Raw genomic sequence first — 25,369 nt, 5'->3', positions numbered from 1 at the left:
ACCTGATAACCTCATACTGCAGATGAGAACGTGCATTTTAGAATAAAGAAGAGGATAACACAATATAACAAACATTAATGAACATTTCCCCAAACTACATTAAAAACCCATAAATCTCTATGTTCCTCTTCGCTAATGTCATTACTCAGATCATTGCTTTTAGCCAACTCACATACACTGACATCTCCTGATTCTGGTTTCTATCTCAGTTCAATATATACACTACTCTCTACCATATAATTCCACTTATTAACTATCACAGTGCCCTGCAGCTGTTCCAATTAATCTCCCTGGACTCCATACATACTTACTAATGGTACTGAGGTAATTTTATACCTCTATCTTAGGGAGAGCCTCAGCTCTTTTAGCAAAGTTAGTTGATTGTCCAAGATGGCTGCTAGGTCCAACATGGCTGTTCAGAATATTAGGACTTATCATTCTCTTACAGTGGTTGTCGGATTACCAGCTGGAAAGGGTGTAACAACTGACTTTCGCACCTCCAGGGTATGGTTGACCTCATAGGTGTCTGCAATCTGTGCTGCCTTGGCGGCCTACTTTAACTCCCAGTCCAGCACGAACTGTCGCACCTCACTAGGTCACAGATGAAGAAATTGGCCCTTCTCCATCAGATCCTTCAGTTCCTCGAAGGTGGTGACTGATTGTCCACCACATCACTATAGCTGTCATCTGGTCCACGCTGCAGGGCTCTGAACTTTTTCCAGTACACCTCTGGAGACAGCTGGTACTTTTTTTTTTTAAGCAGGGCCTGCTTGATGGCCTCATAGTCTCCGTCTTGGTCTTGAGAGAGAGAGGCGAAGACCTCCAGAGGTTTTTCTCGGAGCCCTGGGGTTAAATATCAAGCCCACTGGTTCTCAAGCAACTGGTACTATCTGCAGGCAATTTCAAACCCCCACAGAAAATTGTCTAAGACCCCACCCTTGCCCATTACAGGAAAATGTTCAGGAAGGGCTTTAAAGCTGTTGGCATTGCTGGACTCACTGCACGATGGGCTTCCTTCTGGAGTCAGGATAACTCCAGCTGGTACCAACGCTTGTCCTCTCACTCGGCTGGCTCAGTCTCTTGGTACTGCTGAATCAGGTTCAGACATCCCTCACAATCATCTGCATTGAGATGGAGCAAGGCCATCTGCAGGTGGGGGCTACACTACCCTGGTTGCAGGTATGGCTGGCATTCACAGCTGGGATCTCTGCTGCAGGGCCACCTGCATCTTAGCTGGCCTCCCCTTCATCAGGGCTCTGGTGACAGACTTGCCCTGCGTCACATTGCAACAGTTCTGCAATTATTTGGTGCCTGGTTTTGCCTGTGAAGTCCACCTGTCTCATGGTACAGAGGGCATTAAAAACATCCTTGGTCTGATGGTTGTACCATGGCTCTCCAACTGGAGCCATTATTGCCAAACAAAAGATGAAAACACAGTTTGATTCCTCAAAACTCTGCACAGAATTCTCGCAAGAACCGTGCAAGTTTTAAGTGACAGGAATGATTGCTCAAACCAGATCATTGATGTTCTGTAATATCCCACAGCTTGCCACCAATTGTCAAAGTCTGCAGCCTGGGAAGTCACGCAAATCCACCCGCTGTTAACTTTTTGTCACAAACAGCTGTCTGCTGCCCCCGATTGTTTGGACAATTACTTGATTGACTGACGATTAATGGAGGAGGCCGCAGGCTGTTTACATTAATAGGCTGTTTATTAGGAAACTAACAGTGAGCGTATGGTATATACACCTCCGATTCCAATGCATGGAATGTGTGTATATACCCCCGGTACGGTCACTGCTAACTCCACGATAACCCAAGACTACTCACTGCCACCACCAGTCATTTTTATACAGGATGACTGGACGCCCGATTTTTGGTAGCGTATGGCTTTAGGAGTATGGTTTACAGAACAAAAGTAACAGACCTATTACATTTTATATTTAATCCAGAATGATAGCCAATGTTTATAAAAAAAAATATATATATACAAAAGATTTTACAAATGGGACAAATCAATACAGCAGATACAATTACATAAAATAAAAAGAAATAATGAAAGAAACACTATGCAGATCACAGAGATGATTCAGCTTAGAAAAGGAAAGCACTTCGATTGGAAACGTCCAGTGAACGGGAATCATGCATACACTGATATGTATCTCTCTGCAGGAACACAGATCATAATTCGCCTTGACCTTTTATCAGCATCTATGTTACACCCACCCCCCTTGATGACCTTACGTGGATCGGGTTGTGGAATGTTCTCAACCCTTCAGGATTTTATAAAATTCCCAACATGAACAATATCTTTACTCCTGACGATCGCAGAAGTTTGAGATCACCGCCATATATTTAACGGGGTTTTACCTTTCCATACATAGTAAACATGACATGGCTGTTGTCAGTTATCTGTTTACTATTGCTATGGGGCTTATAGGCAGGTGTCACAGTTATGAAAAAAATATGTATATTTTTCCCCGATTAGTCCTGAAGTTGACAATGTATGTCTCAAATATCGGATCTATACAAACCCCAATATTCATAACTTTCTACCAATGCCCAACTGTCTAGTGTAGAGGTCTCATTTCCTGCTTCTCTTCCTCTCCAATCTATAAATCTCAGTCTTCCTCACAATAGGCATCCTGCTTGGCACTGTAGGGGTTCTCTGCTTCAAAGAAGTTTGAAGCTGGAGTTTTCCACATTTTAATTAGGATTCCTCACTACACCATATGTTAACTGTGTAATTCTACTTCAAAAGAAGTTTAGAAAGTCAGCTCTTTTTCCTAATGGAAATTCTGTGTGAGAGAAGAGGTAGGGGTGGGGGGGCTTCCTGGAAAGGTCTATGGGTCTTAATGTTTTCTATAACATAGTCCTCTAATGATAATATCACTGTTTTATTAACAGGAGATTATCAAAGCTACCATAAGTAGCCTAGTAAAGTTACACATTGCTAGAATCATGGTTTCTGTCCCTACATTATACTGCTCACAGATTAGGTGGCAAAAACCTGGTGACACAGATTCCCTTTAGCAAAAATGATGCTATGACTAAGAACGATTAGTGAACTCATAATGCATAATAAGTTGATTTTAGAGATTATGTGGTGTTCCAAAAATAAAAATAAAATCAGAGGGAATATAAAAACATTAAGAAGTTTTTGTATTTTTTTTATACTAATTTGCCGTAAAACGTATCTTTTTGTATTTCTTTTCAGGGTCTTCTGATGAAGTATGTACCTGGAAATTTAGAAACAAAGGAGAGTTGGGGTTGACCTGGTTCTTTACTTCTATTCTCTCATAAAGTCACAAACAATACAGTGTTCAAAATGTGCCAATATATTTGTGTTTTTTTTTTTAATTTTATTTTTATAAAGTTGTGCTTAACATTGTGAGAATACAACCACTGTGCTGAGTTACATATTTTTAAAGTATCATTGTTTAGATATATTGCATTTGTCATATACAGTGTCAAACCCAGGAGACGTTATACCTAGACCGTCATCTTTACAGTCTGAAAAAACGAACATGCAAGCTCTTTAGAATTAACTATACATATTGTTGTTTGCAAGCTGAACGGGAGCTACATGTAATGGTTGCCAAGTTAGCCACTAGTCCTGGACCATCAGTAACTATCATGGATAAACCACTTTGGGACCAGTCATCAGACAATGCCTTGGCTTTCTCAGCAGTGCTAACCTTTTCTTCCATATGAATGCTTGGCCAGTGATCCCTACTAGAACCTTTGCTGTACACTGGTAGCTCTTGGTCACTTGGTGTAGGATTAGTGTAAGACTGATGAGAACTGTCTCCATTTGGTAAGCTTTTTGTAGATTTAGATACAGAATAACAAGGTACTTCTATTCTTAAATCACGTTTTTGGAACTGTTTGCTGAATAGGTGAATAAGTTCAAGCAAATTGAGTAACAAAGATATGAGTGAAACCACCAACATGAAGATGATAAAGATAGTCTTTTCCATGGGCCGGGAAACAAAACAGTCTACTTCGTGGGGACAAGGCACTCTTGAACATTCAAAAATTGGAGGCATCACAAAACCATACAGATACCACTGACCAAAAACAAATCCAGCTTCAAATACACTTTTGAAGATCACACTGACTGCATAAGTGTAGACTAAGGCTCCATGAATTTTCATCTTTTTGGTAGATGTTTGAGTGTTTGTTATATTATGTTCAGTCTTTGATTCGGTTGTTGAAGCACTTATTTCTTCAGCATTCCTCTGCTTCATTTTCTCTTCTCTTCTGGATAAATAAATAACATGCCCAAGGTAAATCAAGGTGGGAGTACTGACAAAGAGGAACTGCAGAACCCAGTATCGTACATGCGATATAGGAAAAGCCTTATCATAACAGACATTGGTACAACCAGGTTGTATTGTATTACAAGTGAAGTCAGATTGTTCATCTCCCCAAACAGACTCTCCAGCCAAGCTAAGGATAAGAATTCTAAAGATGAAAAGCACAGTCAGCCAAACTTTTCCAATGAGTGTCGAATGCTCTTGAACTTCATCAAGCAATATTTTAAGCAGATCCCATCCTGCCATAGTTCACTGAAAATACAAAAATATACAAGAAAGTTGAATCAGAATATTTTACAACATAAAATTATTAAAAAGTGTTTTCCAGGTCAAGAAAAAAAAAAAAAAAATGATCTACTGTAACATTGGGAATTCTAGCTGTGCATTATGATTGATTACGTTGTGTTTTACAATTTCAGAGGTTGTCATGTGATTTGCATACTTATGGTCACTCTCTGTCCTCTTTCTTTTGTTTTTTCAATGAAGCATTGATAGAAGGCAGTGGGCATAAGTCCAAAAGTATGCAAATTACATAAGTGGTGATGACCTTCAGAACCATGAAACACAGCAGAATCCTAACAATGTGTCTTTTCCACACTATTAGGTTATGTGAGCACGATCAGGAATTGCTTGCAGAAATTTCTGCATCTTTTCTGAACCTCATGGCATCAAAAACGGTGCAGAAATTACGCACTTTTTCGCATTTACATGCGTTTGTGCGTTTTTGTATTGCGTTTTTTCCAGTGTATTGTATAGGAAAAATGCAGGCAAATCCGCACAAAGAATGGGCATGCTGCTTCTTTTTCTGCACATGAAATCCTGTCAGGAAAATTCCTAATCATCATGTGCACAGATCTTCCAAAATCCCATAGAAAATGCTGCACTGCGTTTTTTTTTTTTTTTTTTGTGGGGGGGGGGGGGGGGGGCAAATCCGTGCCGATTTTCCGCAGCAAAAACCGCACCATGTGCACATACCCTTGGAATTCTTAGTGTTGCAGTCAGGGGTAGATTTAGAGCAGCAAGGGCCCTGGGCAGTATAGAGGGCGCGGCCCCCTCCACACGCACGATGTATCACGTGACATGTCACATGATCCCCTTTGATAAATTTCACGTGAACCATCACATGATCTAATTTGGCACAATATTAATATATAAGTTATAATAATTTTTTTACATTAATTGTATGACTTAATATTGAGCACAATTAAGTATGCTGACATCCCCTATATACAGTATGAGACCCTACACACAATATAAGCTGCCACAATCCTCCCATACGCAGCAGGTGGCCGCACGTAGCCATCTATACACAGCAGGAGACCGCACGGCGCCCCCCTCAGAGACAACGGGAGGCTGCACGGTGCCCCCCCAGAGACAGCGGGAGGCCGCACGCAGTCACGCAAAAATACAAATTTAATAATTATATATATATATATGGTCATTTCGGAGATGGAGGCTGAAGAGGAGGATGAGGTGCAGGAGCTGTAGATTGTGGGAGCAACCCTGATTGACCTAGGGCCCGCAATCTTTGGCTTCGGGAGCACGAGTTCCGTCCCAAGGTCCGACTGGGTCCCGACTTCCACTATGTTAACCCAGTGTGTCGTCAGCGAGATGTACCATCCCTGCCCACAAGCGCTTGTCCATGGTTAGGTGAACTTTCCCGGTAACTGAGTTGTTGAGGGCACGTCTAAGGTTTTGGGACACGTGCATGTGTAATGCGGAGACGGCACACCGGGAGAAATAGTGGCGGCTGGGGACTGAGTACCAAGGGACGGCCGCCGCCATCAGGTTGCGGAATGCTTCCGTCTCAACGAGCCTAAAAGACAACATTTCGAGCGCAAGCAGTCGTGAAATGTGAGAATTTAGTAGTGTGGCCTGTGAGGCGTTGGCTGCATATTTGCACTTGCGTCCCAAGGACTGGGGTATGGACAACTGAACGCTGCGCTGGGACAAGGACATGGACGCGCTTCCTGATGCTGCTACTTGAGAGTGTGCAACGACAGGTGCAGGGCAGGAGGCATCTTCGCATGCACCATGGACAGGGGATTGGCTTGCATGCACAACAGCAGAAGAAGCAATGGTGCCACCTGCAGACACTGTTCCTGGACCCTGGGGTTCGGCCCACAAAGTCGGGTGCTTTTCTGCCATGTTCCTGATCATGCTGGTCGTTTTGCCACCCCTGCTGATGCTAGCCTGGCAGGTGGTGCAAATGGCCTTTTTGGGGTTATCGGCAGAGTCTTTAAAAAAACAACCAGACTCGGGAAGACCTAACAGTTGTACTGGCAACTTCCTTCGTGTTGGTGTTACGGGGAACGGTTGCCTGCCTTCTGTCTGCGGCCACCACACTGCTTCTTCCTGCCTGTTGGGGTGCTCTGCCTCCCTCCCCCTTTGTGCTGCTGTCCTCGCTCTGCATGTCCTCCAGCCAGGTTGGGTCAATTACTATATCATCCACCACCTAGTCTTCCACTTCCGCACCCTGGTCCTCCTCCTGACTTTCTGGCAATTGTGTCTCATCATCAGCCACCTCTTGTGACACTTTCCCACCGTCTCCTTCGTGCGACCGTGGCTGCTCAAATATTTGGGCATCGCTACACGCGATCTCCTCTTGCCCAGCTTCAAGTGGACCGGGAGCTATAAATGGAAAAGTGAACAGCTCTTCAGAGTGTCCAAGTGTGGGATCAGTTGTCTCCGGGCACTCGGCATGGTAGGAGGAAGGAGGATCAGGGTGAGGAATATGCCGTCCAGACTCACGGCTACTGAGACCAGACCGTGTGGAAGACAGGGTGGTGGTGGTGGCTAAGTGACTGGAAGCATTATACGCTATCCAACCAACAACCTTTTGACACTGCTCTGGGTTCAATAGTGGTGTGCTGCGGTCGCCTAGGAATTGGGACAGGAAGGTCGAGCGAGAAGATGTGGGTGTTTGTTGTGGCACCATTTCAGCTTGCTCACGGCCTTGTCCTCAGCCTCTGCATGCACCATTACCATCACGTCCAGTTCCCCGTGCCTTGCCCATTTTAAAATGGAGGACAGTATCTTCCACGCTCACTATAAATGACTAAGTTTGGAGCAAACATATACAGTACAGACCAAAAGTTTGGACATACCTTCTCATTTAAAGATTTTTCTGTATTTTCATGACTATGAAAATTGTACATTCACACTGAAGGCATCAAAACTATGAATTAACACATGTGGAATTATATACTTAACAAAAAAGTGTGAAACAACTGAAAATATGTCTTATATTCTAGGTTCTTCAAAGTAGCCACCTTTTGCTTTGATGACTGCTTTGCACACTCTTGGCATTCCCTTGATGAGCTTCAAGTGGTAGTCACCGGAAATGGTTTTCACTTCACAGGTGTGCCCTGTCAGATTTAATAAGTGGGATTTCTTGCCTTATAAATGGGGTTGGGATCATCAGTTGTGTTGTGCAGAAGTCTGGTGGATACACAGCTGATAGTCCTACTGAATAGACTGTTAGAATTTGTATTATGGCAAGAAAAAAGCAGCTAAGTAAAGTAAAACGAGTGGCCATCATTACTTTAAGAAATGAAGGTCAGTCAGTCCGAAAAATTGGGAAAACTTTGAAAGTGTCCCCAAGTGCAGTTGCAAAAACCATCAAGCGCTACAAAGAAACTGGCTCACATGAGGACTGCCTCAGGAAAGGAAGACCAAAAGTCACCTCTGCTTCTGAGGATAAGTTTATCCGAGTCACCAGCCTCAGAAATCGCAGGTTAACAGCAGCTCAGATTAGAGACCAGGTCAATGCCACACGGAGTTCTAGCAGCAGACACATCTCTTCAACAACTGTTAAGAGAAGACTTTGTGCAGCAGGCCTTCATGGTAAAATAGCTGCTAGGAAACCACTGCTAAGGACAGGCAACAAGCAGAAGAGACTCCTTTGGGCTAAAGAACACAAGGAATGGACATCAGACCAGTGGAAATCTGTGCTTTGGTCTGAGGAGTCCAAATTTGAGATCTTTGATTCCAACCACCGTGTCTTTGTATGAAGCATAAAAGGTGAACGGATGGACTCTACATGCCTGGTTCCCACCGTGAAGCATGGAGGAGGAGGTGTGATGGTGTGGGGGTGCTTTGCTGGTGACACTGTTGGGGATTTTTTCAAAATTGAAGGCATACTGAACCAGCATGGCTACCACAGCATCTTGCAGCGGCATGCTATTCCATACGGTTTGCCTTTAGTTGGACCATCATTTATTTTTCAACAGGACAATGACCCCAAACACACCTCCAGTCTGTGTAAGGGCTATTTGACCAAGAAGCCCTTGAGTGATGGTGTGCTACGCCAGATGACCTGGCCTCCTCAGTCACCAGACCTGAACCCAATCGAGATGGTCTGGGGTGAGCTGGACTGCAGAGTGAAGGCAAAAGGGCCAACAAGTGCCAAGAATCTCTGGGAACTCCTTCAAGATTGTTGGAAGACCATTTCCGGTGACTACCGCTTGAAGCTCATCAAGAGAATGCCAAGAGTGTGCAAAGCAGTCATCAAAGCAAAAAGGTGTCTACTTAGAAGAACCTAGAATATAAGACATATTTTCAGTTGTTTCACCCTTTTTTGTTAATTCATAGTTTTGATGCCTTCAGTGTGAATGTACAATTGCTTTCATAGTCATGAAAATACAGAAAAATCTTTAAATGAGAAGGTGTGTCAAAACTTTTGGTCTGTACTAATATATATATATATATATATATATATATATATATATATATATATATATATATATATATATATATATATATATATATATATATATATATATATATATATATATATATATATATATATATATATATATATATATATATATATATGCGCATCATGAATCGTGGTATGTGTTGAAGGGGCCTACTGAGACTCTTTGGCCCAGGGCCCACAAAAACCTGGAGCCGGCCCTGATGGCGGGCACACGCAATCGCCGAGCTGCGGCTACACAGTGTGCACCCGCTATTAAGGAGAATGAAGGCACTACTCCCCACATCCATAGTCCTGATGTGGGGAGCAGAGACTATTCGACAGATCATCTCACCGTGTAAGGGCGCATGGCAGTGACGTAATGCGCTGCTCACACGTTGAAATTAGCTGCTGGCATGCCATGCATACCAGGATGAGGGATAAGGGGTGCCATGCATACCAGGATGAGGGATTGGAGGCCACTATAACAGGAAGGGAGGGGGGGGGGTCATATATACGAGTATGGGAGATATTAGTACAGAATTGGGGGACATTATTCTATAACAGCGTCAGCAGCAGACCCCTTTCCCCATAACAGTGCATCACGACCACATTTTTTGCTTCAATTTTTTTACTAATTTTCCTCCCCTAAAACCTGGGTGCGTCTTATGGTCCAAAAAATATGGTACCGGTTTTCAAATAGTCAAATTTAGCAACCGTACACCCCACGACCATACTGCATGCTATCGCCGCATGTTCCTTTACTGCCATGAACCTATGTGTGACAATTTAGCATATTAGGATTACAATACATTTTGTGTCAATGGTGGGATAATTTAAGCCAAAAAAAAAAAATTACATAGGTTGGTTAAGGTTTTGCAACCGTTTTACTATTTCAATTAAATAAGCGTACGTGCCACAACAATACTGTTTGCTGTTGTTGTAATTTTTTATTCATGGAAATATCCATCAAGCAACCTAGTTTTTCAGGGATAAGAAATTTTTGTTAAAGAAGGGGGGAGAATTTAAATCTAAAAAAAAAACCGTAATGAAAAAAAAAAAAATACAAAAAAGGTTAGGATTTTGTGTAACGGTTTTAGTAGTACAATTTAACAAGCGTAATAGCAATACTGTAGGCTGTTGCTGCAAGTTCCATTACTTACTTTTGTTGGGCGGATAAAAGAGTTTTCTTTTTTCTCAAGGAAAAAATAAGGATTAAAAGGGTTGTATGATACCTATACTGTAATGCCCTTTATAAACATCTATGTTTAACCACTTTTGTATTTGGCTTTATCCTAAAATTCCCTACTATTGTTGCGCGAATGTGCTCGGATAAGGAGGACTCGCGCTCGAGTTCTAACCGAGGATCTTTGGCGCGCTCGTAAAATATGCTCACGTTACCGCAGCTGTATGATTCGCGGCTGTTTGACAGCCGCGAGACACGCAAGGATTGACTATGTCTAAAGAAGAAGGAACTAACAGTACTCAGCAAAATGGATGCCCGTGGACTCCAAGGAACCAACTTGGAAAAATTGCAGCATATAAAAAGGAAAAACAGCGTCCAATCCAGGGTGCTCAAGGTATCAAAATTGTAGTTTATTCCACCAGATTACAACGTTTTGACCGTTCGCCGGTCTTTATACCGGTGAACGGTCAAACCGTTGTAATCTGGCGGAATAAACTACAATTTTGATACCTTGAACACCCTGGATTGGATGCTGTTTTTCCTTTTTTATGATGCAGGGATTGACTGACAAACAGACAATCCTTGCATGTGTTGCGGCTGTCTAACAGCTGCAAGACATGCAGCCACTGTGACGCGAACATATTTTGCGAGTACGCCGAAGATACTCGGTTGGCATTCGAGCGTGCTCGGACAACCCCTTATCCGAGCACATTCGCGCAACACTAGTAGGGAATTTTAGAATAAAGCGAATATTCTCCCTATACAACTAATCTCTATTCCTTTGACATTTCATTATAAGGGAGTTTCAAAACGGACATCACAGGACGATGGCCCTGCAGTCACTTCACTGCAGCTTATACCACCCCCCCTTCGCTCCACCAAAACAGGATATCAGTGGGTGGTACTACGATCACTTACTACAGCTTCTGTCATAGCCATCTCCTGATTATGTCCTGTTTCCATTGCTGTGATAGAGAAGTTAGCTGCAGTCACTTCCCTATCACAGTGATGGGTAGAAGGAGCAAAAATTGTTTATTATTATTATTATTTATTTTATTTTTTTTTTTAATACTGGCTTCAATTATAATTCAAAAATAATTATTCACAATTTTCTTGAAGTCTCTACTTCACCATAATTTTTGAGGTCATCTACTGAGTGACTTCCCTCAGTAAGAGCCTGGGCATGAATGGGGCACTAAAGCAGAGATCACAATAATATTTGCTTGTATCCACTAGCCAATGGGGCCATTGACTTTACTTCATTAAACAGTCACTTTGTGTTCCGTCTGACTTCCTTTTTCTGGAAGTTTCTGCCTTTGAGGCAGGCACATAAATCGAACATATTTTTGTGCCCTCCTAAAAAATGAGGACGTAGCCGAAAAGGAGGACAGACAGAAAAAGTGACTGTCTGCTTCATTAAAATCAATGGTGCCATCAGTGGATACTCCTGAATCCCGTTTTTCAGGGCTTCAAACAGAAGCCAGGCGGAGCCCCTGACAAAAATGTGATGTGAACCTGGCCTTAGCATACGAAAATTCTTGGTATTCCATTAATGCAATTTTTCTTTCCAAAATTCTCAAATTTATGTCTAAATTGGTAATCATTTTTTGGGCAAGTTACCTAGCAGAAAGCTGTACAGGATTGAACCCCTGCGCGAAAGGTCCAAGTTACATGTTACATGCGGCAGCAGGTGAATGCAAAGGAAAAATGATGACCATAAATGACACCATCCATGACAACCAACTACTGCAGCAAGGTGCTGAAATTAAACCAATGGTGCCGTCAGTCGTACTAGTCAGCTGTATGCTAGAATGCTTGAGGGATGACAGGCATATTGTTACCATGGAGAAAAGTGATGACTATTGGACAGCCATGCATGTAGACCCAAGCCACACAAGAAAAATGGGGCTTATGAAAGGGAGTCAAAATAGGCCCATTACCAGGATAAGCTGCTGACTGCATGACTGACCCAGAGACCCCTTTCCGCTCCTTGCAGTTCCCCAGGTGTGTCAGCACTACATCTACAACAAATAACCAAGACAGCAGCAATAGCAGTGATTACAGTGTATAATGAACCAGATCTTTTATGTGCTGTTGCACCATCCTGACGCACTGGATAAACTGCAAGGCTCATGTCCATTTTTTTCCGGCAGCATGGGTTAAAAGGGCCAATACAGATCTATGGTTCCATCCATGTGCTGTACATATTTAACATTACAAAGTATAGGAGATGCTTTGGAATTTATCTTTCCGTAAAAAACACCGATGACACACTGGTGGTAACACACATGGGCCATACACTAATGAAACCGATACCATTTTTCACGTACGTGTTTAAACATGGGCGTCTGAATGATACCAAAATTGGTAAATCTGCCCTAACGTTTGCAGTTTGTAAACATGGCCACTAACAGGAATACCAATGTAACCCATGTAGAGAAGGTTAGGTGGAAATGTGAAATCATTTGCAGTAAAAAGGATTTAAAAGTTTGCAAAGAGAAAGAAGAAAATGCCCTGAAAGGATTCTGTTTTACAGGTTAGGGAAATTTTGCAATTATAGATATATTACCTGCAACTAGTGGGGTTGCTGATGACTTCGCTCCGTTCATTGACTCTTCCACTGCCAGTCTTGTTTAATTATTTGGTTGCAATCAATCTTGCACATGTAGAAATATAAGAGGATTCTTTAATTGGGTTTAGCAGGAAGTAAAAGTTAGAAATACAATAAAGTGCCATGTGCTTGAGAAGGTCTATTTGCATCTTCCATCATACATAACTGGACATATTACGCTGCCTGCAACACTATTTTTCCTGTCGAAACAACAAATATTTTGGTAGAATGCAACGTACCACGTGGTATGGCCTCATTCAGACGTCTGTGATTTTTCTTGTATGTAAAAACAAGGACAGTTTTCATTCGTGTTTTGGATCCGATTTTCATCGCTTTGGTCACGTTTTTAACATCTTCAGTGATTTCTCATATGCAAAAATAAATAAACTGCAAAGCTTGTCCTCTTCATTAGGCTATGTTCACACTTTCAGTATTTGACCTCAGTACTTGGAAGCGAAAACCAGGAGTGGGTGATAAATACAGAAGTGGTGACGTGTTTCTATTATACTTTTCCTCTGATTGTTCCAGCTTACAAATACTGAGGTAAAAAACTCAAACACTCAATGTGTGAACATGGCCTTACAATGTTAATCACGGACTGCACACAGATTTTTCACAGACTTCTATTATAAATTTTGATGTAAAACACAAATCAAAAACGGATATACCTCCGTGACTTTGTGTGTACACCCCTAAAATACGGACATGGGAATAACACCATAGACTTTAGTGTTGTATCCGTGAAAATCATGAAGAGAACATGACCATGATTCACTGACGTCTCAATGAGGCCTAAGTCAGGTAGCAGATCCAGCATTGCTCCAGGGTTCTCCTTCTAAACTGAAGCTATGATGCAGCCATAAACAGAAATATGTCAAAGTTTAGCTGTAGTTTTTCTCAAATCCACACGTAAACCTATTTATATCTCTTATTATCACAAAAGAAACCGTTAAATGATAAACTCACCTCTGCTAAATCTGCAGCCACCACTCCTGACTGAGCACATTTACAGCCACCACCTAGGTAAATCCTAGTAGGCAATCTGCACCTCAAGTCCACAGGTGATCTATAAATGGGAGGATTACACAATCTACAGCATTGGTGGACGGCGTCACACATTTTGGTTCTGTATGTTATATTAAGATGAATGTATTTAAAGGAGAAGTTGGCAGCAGCAGCAAAAAGTAAAAAAAAACACAAAAACCCTGCCTGCTTTTTTTTCAAAGCGAATTGCAGCAGTTTTTTAAGCTTTTTTTTTTTGCTGAGCTACTTCTACAAGTAGTACATGTTTAGGCTGCGTGCCCACTATGCGTTTTTCAAGCATTTTTGATATGGATTTTCCGCAGCGTAAACGCTTGGTAATCCTTGCCCCATGATCCCCAATGAAAATCTGCATGTTCTGTGCCCATGCTTGCAGAAAAATTCGCAGAATGTCCATTATTTGTGCGTTTTTACATGCGGATTTACATGCAAGTCAAATCCGCATGTAAAAACGCTACAAAAATGCGTTTTTTACTGCCAAGAACATGCAGAAACGCTGCAGAAATTTTCTGCTTCATTTCTGCATCGTGGGCACATACCCTTACTCTAAAATTTTTACCTGTAAAAAAACAAAAACTGCCTTAGCAATTCGTGGGAAATTGAGTGAGGTTTATGAGGTTTTTTTTTGCTTTGCGATTGCTCCCCGAAATTGCTCATTTAAATACACCTTTTAGTAACAATTCACACTGTTTGTGATACAATATTTTCTAATCAAATCAAGCACAGCTCACACTATGAATTTTTTTTGTTTCCTTATCTATGAATGGATCCAGAAATGGAGAAGACCCAGCATTTGTCGTTCAGCAAAAACTATTTCAGCTATCATGTCACAAAACAGCTATTAACCTGCAGATATAGAGTTAAGCTGCAGATTAATATTGTTAGGCCACGTGCACATGTTGCACATTTAGTGATTTTGCTACCTCAGTATTTGTAAGGGGGCTTTCACACTGCATTCAGGCACCCGTTCAGTGGCCCCATCAGGGCTTACATCCGAACCCCCCGCAAAACGGGATTTGGACGTATGCGCCGATGGGGCCATAGAGTATAATGGTGCCAACAGAGCGAACATGTGCTCTGACCAGCATCATTTTTGGGCATACACACCTATTGGAGTCTGACACTCATCCTTTTGTAGAGGGGTTCAGACGTAAGCCCCAATGGGGCCACTGAACAGGTGCCTAAACCAGGAGTGGGTGATAAATCCAGAATTGGTGATCTTGTTTCTATTATACTTTTCCTCTGATTGTTCCTCTCCTGGTTTTGGCTTACATATACTGATGTAAAATACTGACCAAATACTGAACGTGTGCACGTCGACTTTGGGCTCATTCAGATGTCCATCTTTTTCACATATGGGAAAACAGTCCTACTTTAAGCAGTGATTTTGTTCAGTTTTATCAGATTGTTTATTAAGCCACGTGCACACATTGAGTATTTGGTGAGTTTTTTACATCAGTATTTGTAAGCCAGAACCAGGAGTGGGTGATAAATACAGAAGTGGTGACGTGTTTCTGACGCGCCCCCTGGGCCATATTCTTTAGGGGAATACCCGGAGCCGGATCAGATGGGGGTTGTAGTCTCCGAGTGGCTGTGACCCGGTCCGTGCCCAGGGTGTCAAGCTCAGTGTGTGGCAGTCCTATGATGTTACTGGATGTTCTTTATGTCGACTACGCCACCCGTTGGATTGCGGTCACTACGGCCGCCGCTGCAGCAGGGTCCGCTGAGGCTGATGGTGTTGGTGCAGCTTTAGATAGTATAACCCCCAACGGGAGGGGTATGGCCTCAGGGGGTCAGGTGCAGAGGATGGGGGTTGTGGTGGTGCAGCGTATGTGATAAGTAAAGACAGAGTCGGGTTGTGCAGTTCAGGGTGTTTACTTACTGCAGATGTTCCGGTCACTCCGGCCTTGAGTGACCACCCGAGCCGTGCTGCGTCCACCAGGTCCTGGATTCAGCCAACCCCCAAGCAAGTCCGGAGCGTGTCCCTGAGCCCTCCTTCTTGTCCTTTCTTCTGGCCGTCCCCACCAGGGATCCACCTAAGTCCAGCTCCCTCGGGCCTTCTGTTGGGCGACCCTTGGCCTTGGGTTCCCTGACCCTACACGTGGTTTGCCTTCAGGGTGGATGTGGTGGGTGGCCGTGGCAGATCCTGCCCACGGCCTCCGGTCTCTGGCTGAGGTATGCTTTAGCCCCCACCAGTTTGGGATCCGGTACCCTATTGCCAACTCTTCACCCTAGGTTTGTATATGGGTTCTCGGAGTTCCTTCTTGTTTCCCCCTCTGGGTCTTTCTTGCTCCACTCTCACTCTCTCTGGGGCTTCTCTGCTCTCTGCTCTCTTCCTCTGACTTCTCACAGACTGACTCCTCTGCAAAGACTGACTGACCCTGATCTTAGTTGGTGCCCACCTTAAATACTCCCTCTATGTGTGAGCTCAGGTGACCAGCACCCAATGAGCTCCTATCTTTACCCAGGCTGCTCCCCCTATCTGCCCCTACACTACTGGGATGTACCACCCCCCTCCCACTCCAGCCAGGAACAGACTCGGTCGTACCTGCACATTTCTAAGTGGGAGTACCGTTGGTCTGTTCCTCGGAAATGGGATGTGTGTAGTGCATGCAGCTTTCTGAGCTCAGTTCCACACTCCATCCTTACCCGGGAGTGGAATATCACACCTCTGGGTTGAGGTGCAATACCCCTGTAGCAGCCGAATCCTCAGGGTGCTACATTCCCCCCTGGTAAATCACAGCACGTCCTCGGGCTGCAAGATATAAAACATCCACAACATACAATTTTTTTTCATAAACAACATAATAAAAACATATAAAACATATATATTAGCAGCATCATAAAACTTTTCATATTAACATTCTTGTTTCTGGTTCCTCCTCCGGACACTGTGCAACAGTTTCTCTTAGAAAAATGGTTTTCCTATAAAACCGGTAGGGGGCGCTTTAGGAAGCGCAACTATATACAAAAGGGGTAGTGGCCGCTCTCAGTCCTCGGCCAGGTAATGGGAATAGGGATGACCGCTCTCAGTCCTCGGTCAGTGGGATTAAGGGAAATACGGGTAACAGTTCAATTCGCTGGTCCCAACGGGGACTATATTAGCAACAGTTCACTGTGCCCCGACGGGCAACTATATACAGCTTGTACTCTGCTGTACTTAACGACGACGTCCTCCTGCTCTTTCTTTGTGGTTACCTTTAGCTTCAGACCCGTCCGGGTCCTCTTGCTCTTCCTCACACCGCAGCTCCTCCTCCATCAGACGATGCACATTGAGGGCGTAGGGTCCTTTGGCACACTTGTGCCGGGTGAAGGTGACCTCGTCCCCTATATAAAGGTCACGACCTCTGTGTCCCTCCGGTAGGTGGGACTCAACGTCTCTTCTTGTCACGAAGACGTCGCCTGGGGTGCGGTGATCTCGGATGAAGCCCCACCCGTGCTGCATATTAAACTTGATCACAGTCCCGGTGGAAGGGGGACCATGGGCTGCACGGGGACTCCTCCTGGCCCGGCTCTTCTGCTCCGCGCTCTTTATTTGGGCTTGTTGTTCCCGGACCCGCCTCTCTCTCCGCTCCCTCTCAAAGACCTCGAGCTGCTGGCGGCAGCACTCTGCACGCTCCGCTGCAGCTGCCCGGGTCTCCTGAGTGAACCCCATGAGGTCTTCTCCGGTGGGGTCCCACTCAAACTGTGCCTCCTCTAGCGGGGGCGAGGTCCTTTTTACGGGCTTCGGAGCCGGGATCAGGGGCTCGTCTAGGGGTCTCTCTTTCCGGAGTCGGGGATGGTGAAACTCCGGTGGCCATATAAAGGGCTGCCCATCCGGGCACGTATGTTGGGCGAACAGATCTTCTCCCAGATGCGGCACTCTTGGTTTTATGGGCGCGGTGGTGGTGGCGCCCGGGTTGCCCAGGCCTTGCGGCCAGGCCTGGGGCACCTGGAAAGTGAAGGGCACCGTAAGGACGGCGGCGCCCTGGGCTACTTGGCCCTGCGACCAGGCCGGTGGCTCCGCCGAGGTAGGGGGCGCTGTTGGTATTGCGGCGCCCGGGGGTACTAGGCCTTGCGACCAGGCTGGTGGTACTTCCTGCTTGGTCACGCTCGGGGTCGAGGCGTATGACGTCACAGGGGTCGCGGCTGCGGCTTCCGGTTGAGGCCTAGTCTGTGGCGGTGACGTTGCGGTGACGGGCACGGCAGGGGATACTTCGGGCTCTGCGACGGGGAGCTGGGGCAGGTGCGCGGTTTCCCGGTTTGGGGTAGAGACGTCCCCTTTACCTGCCTCCTTTCGTTCGGCTCCCTTCTCGGCGCCGTCTCCGGCCTTCAGTCCTCCTGCGCCATCCTCAGAGGCGGTCTGTCTCCTCGTCTCGGGTGGCGTGCTCCGCTGACGGGTTCTTGTCTGCTGGGCCATCTCACGGCTCCACTCCGCCAACGTCTCCCGCTGTACCCGGGCCATCCTCTGTGCGAGGCCCTCCAGCGCAGTCTGTGCACACTCCCGATCTCGGGGGAGCTGTGCCAGGACCTCCACTAAGCCTAGTGGGGTCGTTGCTTCTAGCAGGCTCCTGACCAACGGGTCGGTGCTGCTCTGCTCTCCTCTCGTTGTCTCCAGCAGGCCTTCTGGAGCGGCGACCGCCAACAGGCTCCTGACCACTGGGTCGGTGCTCCCTGGAGTGGCGGCCCGCATCAGGCTCCTGACCGCTGGGTCGGTGCTGCCTGGCTCTCCCTCCAGACGTCTTGTCTCCGGGTGCGCTCTCTCCAGACTGCTCCAGGCGACACCCATCTTTGCTCTCTTCTTCTCAGTCCTCCCACTTCGAGGGCGGTCCCGGGGCCACTTGGTGATTGTCAGCTCCAGGGGCAGTTCTTTCACGCTGACAGACACCTCTAGCATCACAGTCTCTGTTGGTGGGGGCGGTTTCCACTTTTGGCGCCATTTTCGGTCCTGGCCCACGATGGGAGGCGGCCTCTTGCCATCCTCTGGCACGCCCATAATGGCGTCCGCTCTGACAAGGCGGGAAACCTTTGGAAATGGCGGGAATCGTCTCCCAGTGGCGGGAAACTCTGCAGATGGCGGGAAAAAGCTGTTAATGGCGGACAACCGGCGGGAATCGACCTGTGATGGAGTCCGATGCAGGGGACCCTCCGGAACCGGCAGGAGACTTCTTTTTGAGGTAAACTTGTTCTTTTCTTCAGGCACGCAGTACCCGGGTGTTGCGGGCACGAGATCCTGCCGACTACGCCAAAGTTGACGCGCCCCCTGGGCCATATTCTTTAGGGGAATACCCGGAGCCGGATCAGATGGGGGTTGTAGTCTCCGAGTGGCTGTGACCCGGTCCGTGCCCAGGGTGTCAAGCTCAGTGTGTGGCAGTCCTATGATGTTACTGGATGTTCTTTATGTCGACTACGCCACCCGTTGGATTGCGGTCACTACGGCCGCCGCTGCAGCAGGGTCCGCTGAGGCTGATGGTGTTGGTGCAGCTTTAGATAGTATAACCCCCAACGGGAGGGGTATGGCCTCAGGGGGTCAGGTGCAGAGGATGGGGGTTGTGGTGGTGCAGCGTAGGTGATTAGTAAAGACAGAGTCGGGTTGTGCAGTTCAGGGTGTTTACTTACTGCAGATGTTCCGGTCACTCCGGCCTTGAGTGACCACCCGAGCCGTGCTGCGTCCACCAGGTCCTGGATTCAGCCAACCCCCAAGCAAGTCCGGAGCGTGTCCCTGAGCCCTCCTTCTTGTCCTTTCTTCTGGCCGTCCCCACCAGGGATCCACCTAAGTCCAGCTCCCTCGGGCCTTCTGTTGGGCGACCCTTGGCCTTGGGTTCCCTGACCCTACACGTGGTTTGCCTTCAGGGTGGATGTGGTGGGTGGCCGTGGCAGATCCTGCCCACGGCCTCCGGTCTCTGGCTGAGGTATGCTTTAGCCCCCACCAGTTTGGGATCCGGTACCCTATTGCCAACTCTTCACCCTAGGTTTGTATATGGGTTCTCGGAGTTCCTTCTTGTTTCCCCCTCTGGGTCTTTCTTGCTCCACTCTCACTCTCTCTGGGGCTTCTCTGCTCTCTGCTCTCTTCCTCTGACTTCTCACAGACTGACTCCTCTGCAAAGACTGACTGACCCTGATCTTAGTTGGTGCCCACCTTAAATACTCCCTCTATGTGTGAGCTCAGGTGACCAGCACCCAATGAGCTCCTATCTTTACCCAGGCTGCTCCCCCTATCTGCCCCTACACTACTGGGATGTACCACCCCCCTCCCACTCCAGCCAGGAACAGACTCGGTCGTACCTGCACATTTCTAAGTGGGAGTACCGTTGGTCTGTTCCTCGGAAATGGGATGTGTGTAGTGCATGCAGCTTTCTGAGCTCAGTTCCACACTCCATCCTTACCCGGGAGTGGAATATCACACCTCTAGGTTGAGGTGCAATACCCCTGTAGCAGCCGAATCCTCAGGGTGCTACATTTCTATTATACATTTCCTCTGATTGTTCCACTCCTGGTTTTGGCTTACACATACTGATGTAAAATACTGACCAAATACTGAACGTTTGTGTAGCGCCTCGAGGGTTCGGCCGCTACACACAGAGGTGTGGTATTCCACTCCCGGGTAAGGATGGAGTATGGACCAGGGCTCAGTTAGCTGCACACATATACACTCCTCATTTCCGGGGGACAGCTCTACGGTGCTCCCATTAGTATGCAGGCACGACTGACTATGTCCCTGGCTGGAGTGGGGAGGGGGGGGAACCCTAGTGATGTGGGAGCAGATAGGGGCTGGTTTCTGGGCATAGGAAAGAGCTCATTGGATGCAGGTCACCTGGGCTCAGACACGGAGGAGTAGGTATAAAAGGTGGGCACCATCTTAGAACAGTGTCCAGTCTGTGAGGAGAAAATGAGAGTGGAGGAGAAGGGGAGCAGAGGCTCCGCTGGAGTTCTGCTCCAAAGCCAGGCCTAGGGACATGGGCCGGGCGAGAGGGAGAGAAGGAAAAGGAACAGAACAGAAAGAGAAAGGAACAGAATAGAAAGGCCCAGGAACACGAAGGTAGAAGGGACCCTAAGGACCCAAGAGAATACGGGTGACGGGTCAGGCAAGAAGAGGGTACCGGATCCCAAGTTGGTTGAGGCTAATAATCCTCAGCCAAGAACCGGAGGTCGTGATCATTTGTTGGTGCGACCCCTCGCTAAACCTACTAGAAGGCACCACATAGGGCCAGGGAAGCTGGCGCCAAGTTCTCCCAGAGAAGGCCCGAGGCAGCCGGACAGAAGTTTGGTCACTGGTGGGGCACGGCCAGAGGAAGGATAGAAGGGAGTTCTGTGCCATGCTCCTGAATTGCCAGGGGGTTGACCTAGCCCCTCACCTGGTGGAAGCAGCACGGCTTGGGCAGTCACTACCTGTACAGAAGTGGCTTGGAGTATACGAACTGTGAGTAAAAGACCTTGGACTGGAACACGTTGTCTTTGTGTTTCTTACCTCGCCAGCACTAACGGTACTGGGACGCCCTGCACTACAACCCCCACCATCTACGCTCACTGCCCTGAGGCTACACTCCTCTCCTGGGGAGTTGTACTATTCCCTGCTGCACCCACAACACCAGCCTCAGCGGTCTGCACTGCAGCGGCGGTTAGCCCTGACCGCAATCCACGGGTGGCGTAATCGGACATTGCAAAACAAATAGAAGACTGCCACTGGTCTGACCACCCTGAGCCATGGGATTGGGTTGCCACTACTACCGCCATCAGCACCGTACACTAGAAGGCCCGGTTCCGAGTACCCCATGGCCCAGGGGGCGAGTCATTTGCACTCAAACACAAAGTGAAAAATGCAAGTAATTTAACTTATATAATAGGTGCAGAAAACCTGCAACATTAAAAACTCACCAAAACCTCATTGTGGGAACATAGCCTTAGAAACAAAAAAAGAAAAATTTAGTTTTTCAATAAAGATTACAATTATCAAAAAAAAAGAAAAGAAAAAGAAAACGTTTTTCTACCTTCTATTTAACAGTCTGTGAAAAATGGACCGCAGTCGGATGGCATCCAAGTGCTGTCTAATTTTTTCATAGACCCATAGACTTACATTGCTGATTTTGATCAGACACTTGGATCTATATGAGACATGCCTCAGCAATTTTGGGGGTCTAAATCAGGAAAAACAAAATTAGCCCAATAGACTATACTAGGTACAAGTTCTATCCATGGACAGTATGGATAGAACTCATACTCGAAAAATGGACATCTGAATTAGCCCTTACTTAAAGTGCTACAAAATCTACTTTATTCCTCCTGTTAGCCACCAGCTTTCAGTTATGGGAGTGTGCACAAAGGGACTACAGTTATTGCTTAGTACACAGTGAGTGGCTTGGGGGCCATACAAAATTATCAACTTCATATTTATCCTGCTATATTTAGTAAACATTTCATTAACTCACCCCTAATGTGATGGCTGGAACCACTTCTCTTTGGTGCGATGATATTAGGTGGTATGGATGATGTTTGTTCTCGTAACTGCTTATTACACTACAGGTCTCCTCACAATGGAAAATCGCTGCTCACATAACATTTATAGAACTCAAGCAATGGGGGTGCCTGCAGTATATACATCACATAGGAGACACCGAGACTGCTCTATATACATCACATAGGAGACACTAGGACACATACATCACAGGAGATGCTGGGGGCATATACATGACAGGAGGGGTTGGGGGCACATACATCACAATAGAAGCTGGAGTATATACATCACAGGAGGGGCTGAGGGCATATATACATCACAGGAGGGGATGGAGCATACTGTGGATACATCATCAAAACTGCCATCAGTACTTATATACATCTCCAGAAAAACCATCAGTACATGAATACATTGCCAGGCTTAGTACCGCAATCAATTGCAATATCAGGTCTGCCTCATGTACATTTGTATAGCATGAACCTACCAACTTAACCATAGGTCCTAACCGTCCCGTCACATACTCACCGCTCTGACATCTTTGTAGCTCTTCCCTGTGAAGTGCATAAATTAAAGTTAGTTGCTTTACTCACCATTGGGTATCCCAGGTCTCAAGCTTGTTCACAGCCACGGTTGTTGCTTACAGGCAGCAGCTCTACCAATGAGCCACAGCTCATAATGTTATGTGGCGCCCCTGAGGGTTCGACCGCCACAGGGATGCTGCACTTCTCTAATGGAGTGTGGTGTTCCTCCTCTGAGGTAAGACCAGTGTGATAGTCGTGACCCAACCTTTTGCATCCAACACCACACTTCTCCACCAGAGGGAGCTAGTATGCACTAGGTGCTGCTCCCCTGGTTACAGGGAGACTGGGGAACCAAGAGTGAGGGGAACCAGTTAGTGGGTGAGGGTGGAGGACTTACAAGTTAGTTACACTTTAGATTTCATATTTAATAGAAAGCGATCTTTGATCTTAGTCCTTGTTAGTCAAGTTCTTGTGGTCGTACTGTGCTGTCAGAATACTGTGTGTAATGTGACCTCCCTCCCGGAGCGCAGATCCTGTGTGGGCCTGCGCCGGCAAGGGACACAGCCCTCGTACCCTGGCCTTGGGACGAGAGGTAGGTTGCAGACAAGGAATGTCTCAACCCGGCCAAGGACCAGGATCAAGAAGGCCCGGAGCTTAAGAGTGTGGCTCCACAGCAAATGGATCCCAGGCAGGATGCAGACGGAGCGGTGTACGCCACCTGTCCTTGCCGACCTGATATATTCAGAGGGACTCCGGCTGCAAGAGGGGTACCGGCCCCCGACACCCGACCTTGCTACTCTACGTCCTGGACGGGAAAGCCCGGTTAGGCCCAGAGGATCCCACCGGGTATCGGACGGAGCGGAGCTGCGCCTGTGCCCTTGTTCTGAGAGGAGTTCAGAGGGAGACCCGGCCTATTTGCGCACACACGGACAGGAAAGGAATTGGTCTGTAGTTCAGGAACACTCTGCTGTGGGGTCGCGACTGAATGCTGGACTTATTCGGAGGTGAGTAAAGCCTTGGAAGTTCACCCCTATGGCCTCTGGATGGTTATTTCTGCATCACACCGCGGGACGTGGGATCCCTTCTCCTCAACTACTACCCCCTCCTTCCTGTCCCTCTGCCCTGAGGCCTTGTTCCGCCTTTGGGGAGTAGTAAGAACTTTGGCCGCGGTAACACCATGCCTCAGCGGACTGCAGCGTCGCTGGTGGCCCTTCACCAGGCACCACGGGTGGTGTAGTCGTTAACCAACCACTCATCCCGGATAAGCCCTCACCATCTCCTTTTTAATGTGACGGCCCTGAGCACGGGTCAGTTCCGGGCCACGGCTGCGTCCCATCTCTCCATCACAGGACCCGACACCGAGTCCCCCAACACCCAGGGTGAATTAAAAGGGCTAATACCGGACGTACGAGGCGTCACAGTTACACATAGGAGGTTTTGGTAATCTTGACCTCTATGTCAGGCAGTGACTCCAGAAGCAGAGACTATAAGTACATTAGATACAGTAGTGTATTTCTTTGTTCTTGTATTCTGAGGTGGAAAAAAAAGTCAGATTTTTGTTCCTATAAAAATAAGATTTTTATTATAAGCAATAGTGTTGAGCGAACATGCTCGACACTGCTCGGTACTCGCCCGAGCATCACGCTACTCGGGATGTTCGGCGCGCACCGAGCATTTTCAGGTTACTCGCGCGGGAGCTCGGGTCTCCGCCCTGCATGTTTGGCGCTCTTTACAGAGCCAATGAACATGCAGGGTTTGCGAGCCAGTCACTGTAATGCCGCAGCCATGTTGGTTGTGGGAATTACATTGATTGGCTGGCCGCACAGCGTCACCTTGAGTATTTAAAACCAGGCGCCGCCATCTTGGACATAGTCGCTCCGGATCAGCTAGTGTAGGGAAAGTGCTGCTGAGCTAGGGAGAGATTTATACTGCGAAATAGTTAGTGTAGGGTCTGTAAAGGCTGCCGAATCAAACAAACAGTCCTTCTCAGGACTAATATCCATCCCAAATATCAGGCAGGCAGGAAGGCTGTATAGGAGATGCAGTGGTTATACCAGCAAAGCTGCATTACAGTACTGTGTGCTCCTGTTGCTGAAATTTCTGGACTTAGCTCCAGGTCCTGGGGGGCCAGGAAAAATCCTTTTTTTCATCTAAATCCTCTTTTTTTTTTTCCTCCTTCACACTGTACAAATACCCGTCTTATTAACCTTTTGGCGTCCCCGTCCCCCCCAAAAAAAAAAAAAAAAAAGTGTGTCTGTGACAGTTCAAACACAAATATATCTGTTTAAAATAGTCAGGTGTAGGCCAGAGAAACAGAAGTGTGGTTTTGCAGTTCCACGGTTCAAACCTCTGTATTATCCACTTTTGGGCCATTTGTACCTAAAAAAAAACACTTTCAGTGTGTCGCTCACTGTTCAGCCGCAAATATATATATATTTAAAAAAGTCTGGTATACACCAGTAAATTATAACTGTGGTTTTGCTGTTCCACGGTAAAAAATCTCTATTATCCTGCTTTTGTCATTTTTTGCCGTAAAAAAAAAACTGTACTAGTGTCTCCCTGAT

General features: G+C 46.5%; 1 protein-coding gene across 1 annotated transcript in view; it reads right to left on the bottom strand.

Moving 5' to 3' along the window:
* Window positions 1-3,423: 3,423 nt before the first annotated feature.
* LOC141252822 (gap junction alpha-2 protein-like) overlaps window positions 3,424-25,369 on the bottom strand; it is a 43,991-nt gene continuing 22,045 nt past the window's right edge. Inside the window, exons 2-3 of the mRNA XM_073670580.1 lie at window positions 12,771-12,857; window positions 3,424-4,571 (exon numbers count right to left, since the gene is read on the bottom strand). Of these exons, the coding sequence (XP_073526681.1) occupies window positions 3,549-4,565 (1,017 nt within the window). The 5' untranslated portion in view covers window positions 4,566-4,571; window positions 12,771-12,857 and the 3' untranslated portion in view covers window positions 3,424-3,548. The remainder of the gene's footprint in view (window positions 4,572-12,770; window positions 12,858-25,369) is intronic.

The sequence above is a fragment of the Phyllobates terribilis genome, unplaced genomic scaffold (assembly GCF_046119375.1).
Source record: "Phyllobates terribilis strain yellow unplaced genomic scaffold, ASM4611937v1 Scaffold_2__4_contigs__length_985480577, whole genome shotgun sequence".
In the NCBI taxonomy this organism is placed as follows: domain Eukaryota; kingdom Metazoa; phylum Chordata; class Amphibia; order Anura; family Dendrobatidae; genus Phyllobates; species Phyllobates terribilis.
This window is presented reverse-complemented; position numbering and strand designations above follow the sequence as displayed.